The sequence below is a fragment of the Phycodurus eques genome, chromosome 4 (assembly GCF_024500275.1).
Source record: "Phycodurus eques isolate BA_2022a chromosome 4, UOR_Pequ_1.1, whole genome shotgun sequence".
NCBI lineage: Eukaryota > Metazoa > Chordata > Actinopteri > Syngnathiformes > Syngnathidae > Phycodurus > Phycodurus eques.
Genome location: NC_084528.1, coordinates 15,932,259 through 15,945,945, shown reverse-complemented (window position 1 = coordinate 15,945,945; position 13,687 = coordinate 15,932,259). Strand labels below are relative to the sequence as shown.

Genomic DNA, 13,687 nt, shown 5'->3' with positions numbered 1-13,687 from the left:
ATAGTTTAGAGTACGCAGCCTGCAGAGATCCTTAATTAAATACACTTTAAAACAGGTGTTTCGATCAATGCAATGCTGCAACAACTTTTCATAGGGGAGCAAAAAAAAAAAAAAAAAAATCACATGATCAATCCTTACAGATGGCTTAATTCTTTGTTTATACATTTGAAAGAGTATAAGGACCTCTAGGTTACATGTTCATTGAACAGTGGGAGCCTTTGCGCAAGCAAGCGACTTGTTTTCCTCCCCTTGACAGCAGTTGAGCAAGTTCACACAGTCACACTCAAAAACTTAATGGGAGGCTTCGTTCTATTACTTTAAAATGCATATCTGCCATCTCACTCTTCTTACCTTAACTGCACTGCCCAAACAAAAGTCAAACGTGTCATGTCATCTGTTCCTTTCTCCGCAGATTAATTCTGGCTAGCGGCTCTCTTCCTGCGTCGCTTCTCCCTGCTCTTCTCTCCTCCCTCCATCTGCCAACCAGTCTACATAATAGGGAATATAGACTGTTTAATGACTTTCCTTCACTCAGTTGTTGGTTCTCAGGAGCACCTGGCCATCCATAAAGTGTAAAATTGAACACGCAAGTCCATCTTTAACTGGTCGAAAATCCAGAGTCACTTTCAAGCAACAACCAGTCCTGCCTACTACTGTACAATGTGTGAAACACTACATCATGCAGAGGGCACTATCATGTACTGTAATCCAATTCAATTAATTTCAATGGATAAAGTTCAGTTGACATACGAGTGAATTCAGTTACAGTGGCTGAAATAAGTATTTAACACCTCACCATTTTTCTCACTAAATATATATTTCCAAAGGTGCTATTGACATGACATTTTCACCAGATGTTGGGAACACCACAAGTAATCCATACATACAAATAAAGTAGAACACATAAAATGAGAAATTAAGTTGTGTGTAATAATGTGAAATGAAGGGAAAAAGTATTGAACACACAAAGAAAGGGAGTTGCAAAAAGGCATGGAAAGCCAAGACAACACCGAAAGTCTATCAATAATCAAACAGCAATCCAGCCCCTTGTCAGTGCAAATGAATATCAGCTGGTTCAGCCCTAATTGATGGCCTACAAAAAGGTCTCATTAAGTTCACCGACCTTTGAGTACCATAATTTAAATCCTCTGTATGTGTTACGCATATTGAAGAATTGACCGTCAAAGCACCCTGACCTTCAAATGAAGGGCTAAGTGGAAGGGGTAAGACAAAAAGGAAGGGCTAAGTGGTAGAAATGGGATCTCAAAACTCAATCTCAAAACTTGTCTCAAACCCCATTTTTATTTTTTGGCTTTATGGCATGAGACTCTGTATTTGTTTTGTTTTTTTGCATTTAGTTTTGTTGCATTTGTTTGTCATCTTTTTAGTTTGTGTATTACTGCTTTATAGATTGTTTGCTTTTTTTGTGTACAACACCTTGTTTCAGCTGTGGTTGTTTCTAAAGTATTCTATAAATAATGTTGAGCGCTGACTTGAGAGACTATGTCAAGGTTCTTGTGTACTGGTATTTGTGTTTGGCACACACACAATATGGTGTATGAAGTGCACTCATGTCATGCATACACCCAGATGTTTTGAATTGTGAAAAAAAATAAATAAATCAAAGTATTTTCTGCGCACACTTGGCATGACGTGACACGCCGCGTTCCGAACAAACGCCGCACAACACTCATGCAGGCCAAAGTTTTGCATTCGAACACTTGAATTCGCACCTTTTGTTCCAGGCGGCTGTAGGTTGTCCCCAGAGAGTGCGCACCAGCCGACTGGGAAGATGTCACGTGAGTCGTAGCGGCAGTAGTAGTCAAAGGCACCCCGCCAACCATCGAAGGTGACCTGCACCTCCACTCCACGCAGAGCGCCCACAGTGGCCGGGCAGATAAAGTGAGGGTTTTTGCGGTCCACCGCCTCCAGCTTCATGCCTACTTGGAAGGAGTTCTGCTCCGGCGCAGCAGGCTCCTGCTGGGGATGATGCAGGAGTAAGAAGAGGGTCATGGATGCCGGAAAGTTAAACAAACACTTACATAATAACTTAAAATAAAATATTTCAATAAAAAAATACAATTACTGGAATAAATAAATACAAAGAATTGTATATAAAATGTAAAATCAAATACTTAGCGGGATCTACCCCAACTTTTCCATTGATAACACTGGACCATACATGATGGAGTGTCTTATGTAGTTGGCATACCGCAGCGTTGTATAAATAGAGATTGACAGTGACTCAAGTTATATCTGCAAAATATTTTACTGTGAATATGAAGTTTGTCTGCAACAAGCAGTGACTGGCTAAACAGGTCATTTCTTTTACATAATTTTAAAATGGAACAATGGAAACATGTTCAGATAAAAACAAAGCATAACAACAGGAACATGCAATTGTTGGTACCGTAACAATTTTTTTTGTCAAGCTGTTCACCTTTGGCAACAGATTTGGAACTAGGAAGCACGCTAATCTCCTGCAACTCATGAAAGGGATTCGCCTACGATGAATACTGTACGTCAACAATGTCCCCATGACCAACTTGAAAATTTAGATAAACTTTTCAAGCATTTTAAAATATTTATTTACAATAAGTTTGTACTGTACTGGGGGTTTTAGGCCACGGAAAAAAATCTACAAAACAATAAAATGGAAATCTTCCGTGTAGTGTGACATATGAACGACAGCTCTCCGACAGTGCACATTGACGTCGACAAATAGGATTGCTTATTGCGACCGGTACTTTGCTTCTCTTGCTCACCTTTGTCAACATACTTGCGCGCCGTTGTCAAAATGTATTCCTGCGCACAAACCAATGTTTACCGAAGCTTTAGAGTATGAATCGACACAAAGCCGGCATATTTACATGTAAACGTTAGTGCTAGCATTTCGCTGGCTACATAAAATTATGTTGCCTGATTGCGAGCCGTAAGCCGAAAAAATGATGTTGCCTGCTTAAGAGCCGTATAGTATCATTGTGAAAAAACTAATTTGTCTTGAAGTCTGATCCAGGCAAAGAATGTTGGATTCTTTTCTCATGTATTCCATGTAGTGTGACATAGCAACAACAAATCTCTGACAGCGCACTTTGACGTCAACCAATAGGACTGCGTATTGTGAAAACAATTTTCTTCAAGCATAAATACATTTATTTACACTGCTCAGGTACATGTTGATGTACAAATCTAAGATTAAAATTCAATTCGCCTCATTTCTTTGCTTTTTTTGTTTTGGCCTCCAACTTGAGCCAGGTCCATCTTCACCTGTACCTGACGCCTGCTTCAAGCTGTGCCACATGAATAGCATCCTCCTCTTTAAGCACTCTCATTCTGGAAAAGAACTAACTAAAATCATTGTCTGTTTCACTTCATTTTTCACGATTACCAACTTCAAAGGCTAATCCCAAATGGGTCCTCATAGAAAATATTAAGTACAGTACTTTTCTGTTTGCATTGGCCATTTCTGAATTTTAAGTTAGTTCATTCTGTGTTGTGACATAATCCTAAACATTGCTCTGTCGTTTAATACATTTAACATTAACCTGCATTAACATAACTAATTAGACAATAGTAGGTGGGCTTTCTAATTAATACAAGATGGACTAGCGGATCAACTCTTGTCGCAGATGTTACGTGTGCTTTGCAGTTCCGCTGGGATCATAAACAGGGCCACGACCCCCAGCACCTCAACGCAAAAATACAAAAGACCAGTGCAACAAATACGACACTGGCTGATCTGATGAGCAAAAATGTTGCTTAAACGTAAGAGTACCAATAGAGGATGTCCACTTCAGAGGTGGGTAGAGTAGCCAAACATTGTCCTCAAGTAAGAGTACTGCTACTTGACAATAATGTGACTCAAGTAAAAGTAAGAAGTAGTCCTACAAAAAATTACTTGAGTAAGAGTAAAAAGTACACAATGAAATTATTACTCAAGTACTGAGTAAATAGTGAGTAACTTTTAAAAAAAGAAAATGAGTAATCTATTTTTTTTTTTTTTTTACCACAGCGTGAACATCAATACAAAAAAAATTTCAATGTGCCAATTTTGATGTTGCTGTGTATGCGCGCGCGTGTGTGTATACACAGTCAAAACTACAAAGAAAACATCTGCAATTTACTGCACGGTGTTTTCTCAAGTTATAAGTGAGCTGAAATATCCACGTTTGGGCAGACGGTGCCAGACAAATACTACGATATATGAAAGCTGTTGTTTTTGTTCGTCTAAATGTAAACACGAGTAGCGCGCCATTGCCTTCATGGTAACGATGACCTTCCCAACATGGCCGCCACGTGCAGATGACGATCAGTGGGGCAGGCTTATCTAGTGTGAATACCTATGCCCGGGAAGCCCAATGGAAGACGTGTGAGGTCATGTGATTTTCTTGTGTCGTTTGATCGGTGAGCTAGACTTAAACGTCACTCACGCTTAAATTGGATTGACACAAACAGCGCCCAATGAGGAAGTCGAAGTCTCGCGCACGAAATAGTTGATAAATAAGTAATAATTGATACATAAAAGTAGCAAGCGACATTTAGATCCTTGTAATGGAGTAAAAGTACCGTTACTTCTGAACAGCAGAAGCGGCGGAAGTTTTTTTCTGGTCTCGTCAACTCCTGTGACTTACCCAAAGCAAGTCCGAGCGCACACGCGGAACCTCAGGCCGCATATTAGTCCGCCACAGAGGAATATTCACAATTACATCTGTGTGTGGATGGTGGAATGGATCTAGGTACCAGGATTTAAGGAGTACGAAGCAGCCTATGACGACAGCGGTTTTTCATCCATTTTATTTGTGTGACTCCAACTCAAACTTAGTAGTTCCATGGAATGTGAAATCATTGAGTCAGCCAAACCCCTTTTCATCAAATACAGCAAAGAAAAATAAGTACATTTAGTGGCCTAAATTGATTCACATCAGTCCAACTCAAATGACTATAATTAGTCTAAAATAAATTATTTTAGCGTTTACCCCTCCCCACAATTTATTTCACACAACACAAAATCTGGTAAATGTGTTTTTATTGAAAACTCACAAAATAAAACTACATTCTTAGGAAATGCATTTTGAACTTTACATGCTTACATTTTTAAGCTTCTTTGTAGTTGTATAAAACACCTTTGAGTCTAGTCACTCATATAGTAACGCAGGTTAGTGCATCTTGAATTAACACATTTTAAGTACTCGAAAAGCATCTTCGATGACAGTCTTGGACTGTGAGCACACACCCTGACTGTCCCTTATGAAAAAAGTTAGATTTTCAGCTGCTGTACCTTTGCATTTAGCTTGGGTCCATCCAAGTTCATAATAATCGTCTGGAAAAACTCAGAGGTGTACTTCAGGTTTTCTGGAAAGACTAGATGAAGTGCCCTGATGAGCCCAAACAGCATGATCAACACCATGATGACACTGCCAGCGTTGTTAAGGACCTCGATCACAATTCCCACATCCTCTGGCTCCTCATGTCCATCTTTTCGCATTGTGTAAATCTTTATGAACGTGACGGTGAAGTTCCTTTCTGCATCCTTAGCTACCGCGGGCTGAACAACAACACAAACACAAAAAAATAATTAATTAAAATGCAACACACGGAGACACCAAACAGAAATCCATATACAAAATTACATCCAGCAGTTTAAAGCAACGGTTTATCAGTTGTTATGGTCAAAAGAGTGGGATAGAATAAAATGTGTGCACGAGCCATTTTGTAAACTCTTAACGCAACAGTGGCGCAGGAGCTAAAAATAGCACTGATTCAGTATTAGCAAATAAAATACTGCATTAACAGAGCAGTACGGTGAATAAGTACTGTACTCAATTTAATGTACGCACAACACTTGGTCACAAACTCTTAAATGCTTTTGCCCAACTTGATTCGCGTGCAGAAAGAAAAAATGGCGTGAGGAGGGAAGGAGGTCACGTGCCAGGTGCTACTCATCAATCAATGGGCAATTTAGCTACCCTTTGATGTTTTAACAATATACTGTACTATAAATGCCCCATAAATGACCCGCCTTGCATTCATAAGGCAATTTTTGATAAGTGAATAACGCACAAACGTCACTGAACTTTCAATTCATACATACATTCAACAGAATCCACGAGTGGTGGGGGTCGGGGGCTATGCGGAGGGGGCGTCTGGCAAAACAAATTATTAGTTAATAATTCACGTTCGTAGCTTCCGTACATACGTGTACACTTTTTCAAGAACACGTTCTGCGGTTAAAACACTAGTTAGACACGAGTAGTCCTACTCAAAGTCCCTTCTAGTGTAGGCCATCTTAGCAGTTAAACCTAGCATAGCTAGCTAGCCCATAATGCCTGCCCAACTACGTTGACGGTCTTCGCGGTCTTTTGGGAAAGGTTATTTAAAAAAATAATAATAATAAATTAGACAAAAACAAAAAAATCAGTACTCACCAGGGAGGGAAATTACAGCTGTCTTTCTCCGCAGCAGTGCCGCCACAAATTGTCGAATGTTGCTAAAGAGAGCAAGCTGAGAGCGCAAGGAACAAGTGTCTGAGCCTTGCATTGGGCGGTCCTAATTCAAATTTCAAATGAAACACATTTCTTTTGAGTTCATGAATGTCAAAGTGAAACTATTATTTAAGCTTTACAAAAAGTACATGTGTAAGTTGTGAATTAGATTTGTTTCAGAAAATCAAACAAAAAATAAATATGTTGCATGAAAGAAGGGCTTGAATCATTTTCATGAGTGCAATGAGGATAAGCGGAACAGTAGCGTCTGAATACTTTCCGTACCCACTGTATTTTTAGCGCATGATTCGACAAAACGTTGGCATGTTAGTGTTAGCACTAGCTTGTTGTTGCCTGCTTGCGAGCTGTATCGTCTTAAAAGTATAACATACCTCAAGCAATCCCTGAATTGACAGCCGAAAACGTCGTCTCCCCAGCACCCCCCCCAACCCAACATTTTCACGCGGCGGTCCGCTGTTTGACAACAACTTATTGTCGCCATGGTAACGGTTGTATCAAGTTGCGGTGACAGGTGACACATTTTTCTGGCCACGCCTCCCCAACAGTGTTTGATTTGACAAGATAAAGCCCAGCAATTGTATAAAAAAATAAAATAAAATAATAAAAAAAAAAAAAAAAAAAAAAAAGGGATATGGCGGTATAGGAATATACGGCGTGTAGTGTTGCCACTGTCTGACTGAGATACGACAAGATTTTATGGCAGTAGTCTGACATAGTTCAATTGTGAAAGACCAACTTTGTCTAGGCATAATAGTGCATCCAACCAACTACTATTCGAGGACCTGCTTGTGAGTGTTGTACAGGTACCTTGTGAAAGATGCGCTGAGGTGCCATCTCAGCTCCATTTAGTGTCTTCAGAAGAAACAAGGGCCAGGAGGATGCGTTGAGACGGAAACCTGATCCACGAATATACAGAATGTTAGGTATTCCACCCATAGCAAAAGGTATTCCACCCATAGCAAAAACCCATGAATCAAAACAAATGAGGCCAGTGTCAGTGTGCATCTTTTACCAAGCGGTGGCTGCAGCATGCCGCCGCTCTTCTCACAGTTGCCGATGGGCTGGATCTCGGACGAGTCCACCAAGCGCCAGAAGTCGTTCTTGTTGTCGGAGCCGTCTAGGCGCAGGCGAAGACGCGACCCTGTCAGCCCCACAACTGTGGCGATGCAGGTGGATGTGGTGTTGCGCGGGTCCTGAGCCTCCAGCTTCATACCGGCCTTAAACTCATTGAGGGGAGGCGCAAGACTCTAAACGAGTTGTTGATTGACGTGTTAGTGAAACGTTAGTCTGAGATTCACTGTCAAAGGTATTACTTACCTGACGGAAGCATGAAGCAGGTGCCGCACTGGCGCCTGTCTCTTTTAGGTACTTCTCCCAACTGAAATGGCCTGTGGGGATACAAATAGTTAGTACACCACAGAAATGTGTGTGGGACTTACTTACACTTGAACCTCTGATGCTCAATGCCTTGAAATCATATAATTTGGAATTTGACCAACTTTTTAATGAAAAATATGGTTTTAATTTCAGACAAGACTTCACACTTTAGAACTGCATGATGTTTTTCTCTTTTTTCATGCCACCTTTTCCAAGGAGTAGCCTCAACAGTGGTGTTAGAGGGGACATTGTGTAAATTTGACTTATTTGTTTGTATACAATAGCTATTTTTGATAACTCTAGAACCCCTTTACAAACCACAGCTGCCATTTCGAAGTGATTATATGGCAGATATACAGCAGTTAATCGATAAATATGATTCCAATTGCATGTCTCCTTTAAATGAATGTAAGAAGAAAAATCAACGCATTAGTTACATTAAGTGGACTGACATTCAAAGCAAGTGCCCTGATGCTTTTGTACTGCGTGACCAAACCTCCCTTCACCTCTACCATGTCTTTCACACAGTGATCTTGTTTTTTTTTTTCTTCCCCCCAACAGAACCCAGTGAAGCGGAATACTGCTCTAACTGTGCGCACTTGCTGACAGTGCCAGAGTTGTGTGATGCTTGTCGGACACTGACATTTCTTTCAACACAACAGTGCAGGAGAAATGAATGTCAGGTATTAATTTTTGCACCACGGTCCCATCATTGTGGACCCAACCTCTGTTATGTCTTAAACTCCTTCAAAAGGCAGAAAATTCCGTCATCAACTTTGTCCCAAATCAACACTTTTTATCCAGAGCAGTGAGATGGTTAAAAAACAAACAAACAAAAAAGACACACAAATACAAACCGGGAAAAAGCAGCTTCTACACAGAGTGTAAAAATGGCGTAATTTACTGAAGGGTATCACAGGTTTTTTGGGGGGGACATATTATTGCTATTAATTTATTTTTTCACACTTTTATGCCAGTTAAAATTGTATTGCACCATGACCCTGGAATTGATCATTTCTATTTACACTATGCTCGATAGCAAATTAATAATAATTACCTTGGAACAGGGAGGGCAACCTGGAGGGCCGTCCACTCCGGGCATGCTTGATTCTTCTTGCATCTTTCCACTCGATAGCTAAAAGGGTCAGAGAGCAAAAATAAATTGATCTACATGAAATATTCCTCTGTCAGTATTCAGCATCGCATGATATTGCTGTACAAAAAACAGAATATATTGAAAATATCAGGACTGATTGCAAATACATCATCCTGCAAGCTACTGAATGAATACTAAATCATTTGAATGACACAGTAATAATATAGTACCTTTCTGCGGCACAGGCTTCCTCATACTCCAATGGTATGGACCAATCTCAGGATATGAAAGCTGCCTTCGACCCTCAAAGATAAAAAAAGCAGTACAATCTTACAATTAAAAAGCACGTTTTTTTTAAATCATGAAACATTCCAATTATTGCAACATCTGAGCATGACTACACTTGAATGTAAATATCAGGGGCGTAAGGAAAGCTGAACTCAACTTTATTTATATAGCACTTTAATAACAGCCGCAGTTCTAACAATGCACTGGACACAAAACATAATAATAATAATACAATCATAAATGACCAAACAAAAACTTATTTGCTTCATTTTATTCCCTATTGTTGCACGTTGTTTGAAGCTGTTAGTAGAAGAGAGAGGGGCAAGATTGAAGTCTCCATCGACCCGTATGAGGGCGCCGGGTTCATAGATGTCGCTGGCCACGATACTGAAGTTGTAATTTCGTGATAACAGCGTGCATGACGTCACTCACGTTTGCTACAGGCTGAGTTTGAAAGCAAACAAGAAACTGTAGTTTTCGATCAGCCGATGGTTTGTCCATTGGCTAGTAAAACACACAGAAAGATTGCATCAATTCTCCAGTCCCATTTAGTCGTCTCTCTCGCTTCACTTTACTTTTTAGTGCTGATTCTCATCCCTCTCCACATCTCCTACGGGACACACTAGGCTCCATGTTGGGGGGCGAAGCTCCTCGCAGCTGTACCATCGCAGACAATCCAACTGTGCCCACTTTCTCCGCTCAACAAAAACTGAGCTGTTGCAAACATGTTGCTGTGAAGGCCACATCAATACAAACAATTCCTCACACTCAAGCATTCAATTCAAAGTATGCAATGAACGTGTTTTTGGATTGTTGGAGGAAACTGCAGTACTCAAAGAAACCCCATATAAGCATGGGGATAACATGCCAATTCCACACTGGTAGGACTGAGTTGAGATTTGAACCCTGAACCAGGGTATGCCCTGGACTGGTCGCCAGCCAATCGCACGGGGAACTGAACATGTATCTTTTAGCATTGTCGGAGGAAGAAACACTGGGAAAACCCACACATGCACGTGGAGAACATGTAAATTCTACACAAAAAGACCACAGTCGAGATTCGAACCCTGAACCTCAAAACTGTGAGGCAGACATCTACCCACTAGCATCGTGCTGCGGTGTTTCGAATATTTTGCCTCTCAACTCTCAGGATGATGCATTGGGGTAACTCGTTGATTGAGCATCATTATCTTTGAAAAGAGACGAGATCTTGCATTGGATATCATTAGACTATGCAGGCAAGTGTATCCAGTGAAGTGTCTGTTGAGTGTACACAGTATATCAGTGAGGAGTGGAAGATATCCCAGCCATCTACTTCTTATATACTGCTTATCCAAGGAAGCAGGGTACACCCTGGAATGGTCGCCTGTCGATTGCAAGGCAGATATAGACAAAGGCACATACAGACAATTTTACCATCTTCAATGCAACATGCATATTTTAGGAATGCGGGAGGAACAAAACCTGGAGAAAATCCACATAAATTTGCAGAGAACATGCGAGCTCCACGCAGGAAAGCTGCCGTCGAGTTTCAAATCCCCCCACCCCCCTCCACCCCCGCCGCAAAACTGTGAGACGGCAAACACTCCCTTACGGCGCTGTACTGTTTCTAATATTTTGCCACTAAACTCACAGTTGGATGCAATGGAGTTCAGGGCTGCCACTAACAAATATTTTTTAAATCAGTGATTCTATCAATTATTCCACTGACTAATCTAATAGAAGTGTATTTTGCATAAAAGTTTATTCCAATTATTTTTTTCCCAGACTACTATTTATTGACACATTGTTGTTTAATTGGTATTCTTTGATGGTTAAAAAAAAAAAGGCAACAAAAAAACCAACAATTAAGCAATATCACAGATGAGAAACTGATGAAACTGACCAATCTCACCAATCTTTTTTAAACAGAGCTACTTCTTGGGTATTGATCAATGCAAAGGGCTTCTAGTTTGATATACGTTTCTAAGGTTGCATCATTTTCAACTACCTCAATTAAAGGTTACTCATACTCATTCATTCATCTTCCATTCCGCTTATCCTCACTAGGGTCGCGGGCGTCCCGGAGCCCATCCCAGCTACCTCCGGGCGAGAGGCGGGGTACACCCCGAACTGGTCAGCAGCCAATCACAGGGCACATAAAAACAAACAACCATTCGAACTCACATTCACACCTACGGGCAATTTTGAGTTTTCAGTTAACCTACCATGCATGTTTTTTTGGATGTGGGAGGAAACCGGAGTACACGGAAAAAACCCACGCAGGCACGGGGAGAACATGCAAACTCCACACAGGCGTAGCCAGGATTTGAACCCCGGTCCTCAGAACTGTGAGGCGGATGTGCTAACCAGTCGTCTGGTTACTCATACATTATTTCAATAATAGACTATTTTTTCCCCCAATAATTGATTGAGATTCAGTTACTGGTTTGTTCTGTAACATGTCAGAAAATGCAAACATGTTGGTCAGTTTTCCAAAGTAAAAGCAAATGTTTGCAAATGTCTATTTTGATTAAACACAAAGATAATCAGTCTGCTTTCATGGACAACTACAGAAATCCGACAATATTTACTGTCAGAAGGCTGAAATCTGAGGATTCGGACAAGGTAAACAAAGGCTCCAAAATATGAATCTTTTATCAAAATATCCATCCATCGATTCATCCATTTTCTGAGCCGCTTATCCTAAGAAGGGTCGTGGGAGTGCTGGAGCCTATCCCAGCTATCATCGGGCAGGAAGCGGGGTACACCCTGAACCAGTTGCCAGCCAATTGCAGGGCACATAGAAACAAACAACCATTGGCACTCACATTCACACCTACGGGCAATTTAGAGTCTTCAATTTACCTCATATGCATGTTTTTGGGATGTGGGAGGAAACCGGAATGCCCAGAGAAAACCCACGCAGGCATGGGGAGAACATGCAAACTCCACACAGGCGGGGCCGGGGATTGAACTCCGGTCCTCAGAACTGTGATGCAGACACTCTAACCAGTCGTCTACTGTGCCGCCTTCAAAATATCAAGGACAAGGTAAACAAAGGCTCCAAAATATTAATCTTTTATCAAAATATCCATCCATCCATTTTCTGAGCCGCTTATCCTCACAAGGGTTGCAGGCGTGCTGGAGTTGATGATAAATTAGTCGTCGATTAATTGTTGCATCCCAGTGGAGTTACAGACAACTGCGCGTTATCATTTGTGAAGGCAATTTTTGACACCACTCTCTTCATATTGGAAGACTGGGCATTATGGCGTGCCTAATGAAGTGTCTGGTGAGTGTATGCTGTATTTGAATGATGACTGAGGATTTGCTACAACTGGTTACAGTCGCCCAACAACAACGGATTCACCCAGTACTTCCCCAATGCAAACACCCTATGAAATTGAACAAGCTTGCTTACCTTACAACTCCATAACCACTTAGCGGCGTTCTATTCCCACCGGACGGGCTGCTTTTCAACAGAGGTTCGCCTTTTTCTTCCGCCAAACTGGGGGACGGCGTTCAAATCGAAGCGACCCGGTACCTGTGAAAACCAGTGACAAGACAGGACAACATTAACGGGCTTCAACTTTCACAAAACCCCTCGGCCACGGAAAGCCTCGAGTCACCCAGAAACAGTGCGTCTGACGCAGACACGAGCAAGTGGTGTTTCGCCCACGGCAGTGGCACGTAGACGCGCGGCGCCTCATTCAAAGTACAAAAGCAGAACGACTCCCTCCCCCTCGCTTCCCCATCGAGGAGACCTACCAGCTCCGCTTGACAGGCGGCCGTGCCAGTCGGGAGCTAGGCTAACTAACGCTAGCCGCCACGGTGTAAGTCCTATTAAAACAAAGAACTCAGTGTGTGAAACTTCACCGGACTTATCGTGTTATTACAAGCACAGATGCTAAGTAGGCAAGCTAGGCGAAGTCAGCCCAAGATGCTAACTAGCTTAGCATGTGTGGTGCGAGCTCGTTGACCTCTTTTTTTTTTTTTTTTTTAACCATATTATGGAAGTTCGAAAAAACAAGAGCGTACCTGGCACACTTTCTGCGGGGGCCGCGTTCGTTTTCGGGGGCTCCGCGACGACGCTGCGTACTGGAAGAAGACGCAGCTCCCAGTGTTGTTTATAAACGTGACGAGCTTTGTGGCGTGTGATTGTTACCAAGGAGTAAGCTTGTCAGAGTCACACAGGCTGGAAGACCGATACAAGAGGAAACAGCGGAACCCAGGGACCAAATGGTAGTATTACAAGAAGAACGTCATGCGAAACATCAAGCGAGATACACTACATTGACGGGGGCGATTATTATTAGCCTTCAGTTGTTATTTTTGATTGTCCTGTAGCAGGGGGCACCAGGTAGCCCCCAAGGACCTCATGAGTAGCCCGCTGGCCTCTTCTAAAAATATGTCTATTGCGGCAAATCAACTGATTGTACAG

At 41.7% G+C, this 13,687-nt stretch overlaps 1 protein-coding gene across 6 annotated transcripts in view; it reads right to left on the bottom strand.

Annotated features, from left to right (window-relative positions):
• LOC133401349 (polycomb protein SCMH1) overlaps positions 1-13,417 on the bottom strand; it is a 31,288-nt gene extending 17,871 nt beyond the window's left edge. For 3 of the 6 annotated variants that reach the window (XM_061674243.1, XM_061674241.1, XM_061674244.1), the window contains exons 1-8: positions 13,285-13,417; positions 12,668-12,790; positions 9,207-9,279; positions 8,938-9,015; positions 7,821-7,891; positions 7,516-7,750; positions 7,311-7,399; positions 1,734-1,980 (exon numbers count right to left, since the gene is read on the bottom strand). In XM_061674243.1, coding sequence (XP_061530227.1) covers positions 1,734-1,980; positions 7,311-7,399; positions 7,516-7,750; positions 7,821-7,891; positions 8,938-9,015; positions 9,207-9,231 — 745 coding nt within the window. In that variant the 5' untranslated portion in view covers positions 9,232-9,279; positions 12,668-12,790; positions 13,285-13,417. Of the gene's footprint in view, positions 1-1,733; positions 1,981-5,278; positions 5,546-6,091; positions 6,136-6,425; positions 6,490-7,310; positions 7,400-7,515; positions 7,751-7,820; positions 7,892-8,937; positions 9,016-9,206; positions 9,280-12,667; positions 12,791-13,284 lie in introns of those variants that run through there. The other 3 variants (XM_061674242.1, XM_061674245.1, XM_061674246.1) reach the window with 3 other exon arrangements.
• Between the last annotated feature and the right edge of the window lie 270 nt (positions 13,418-13,687).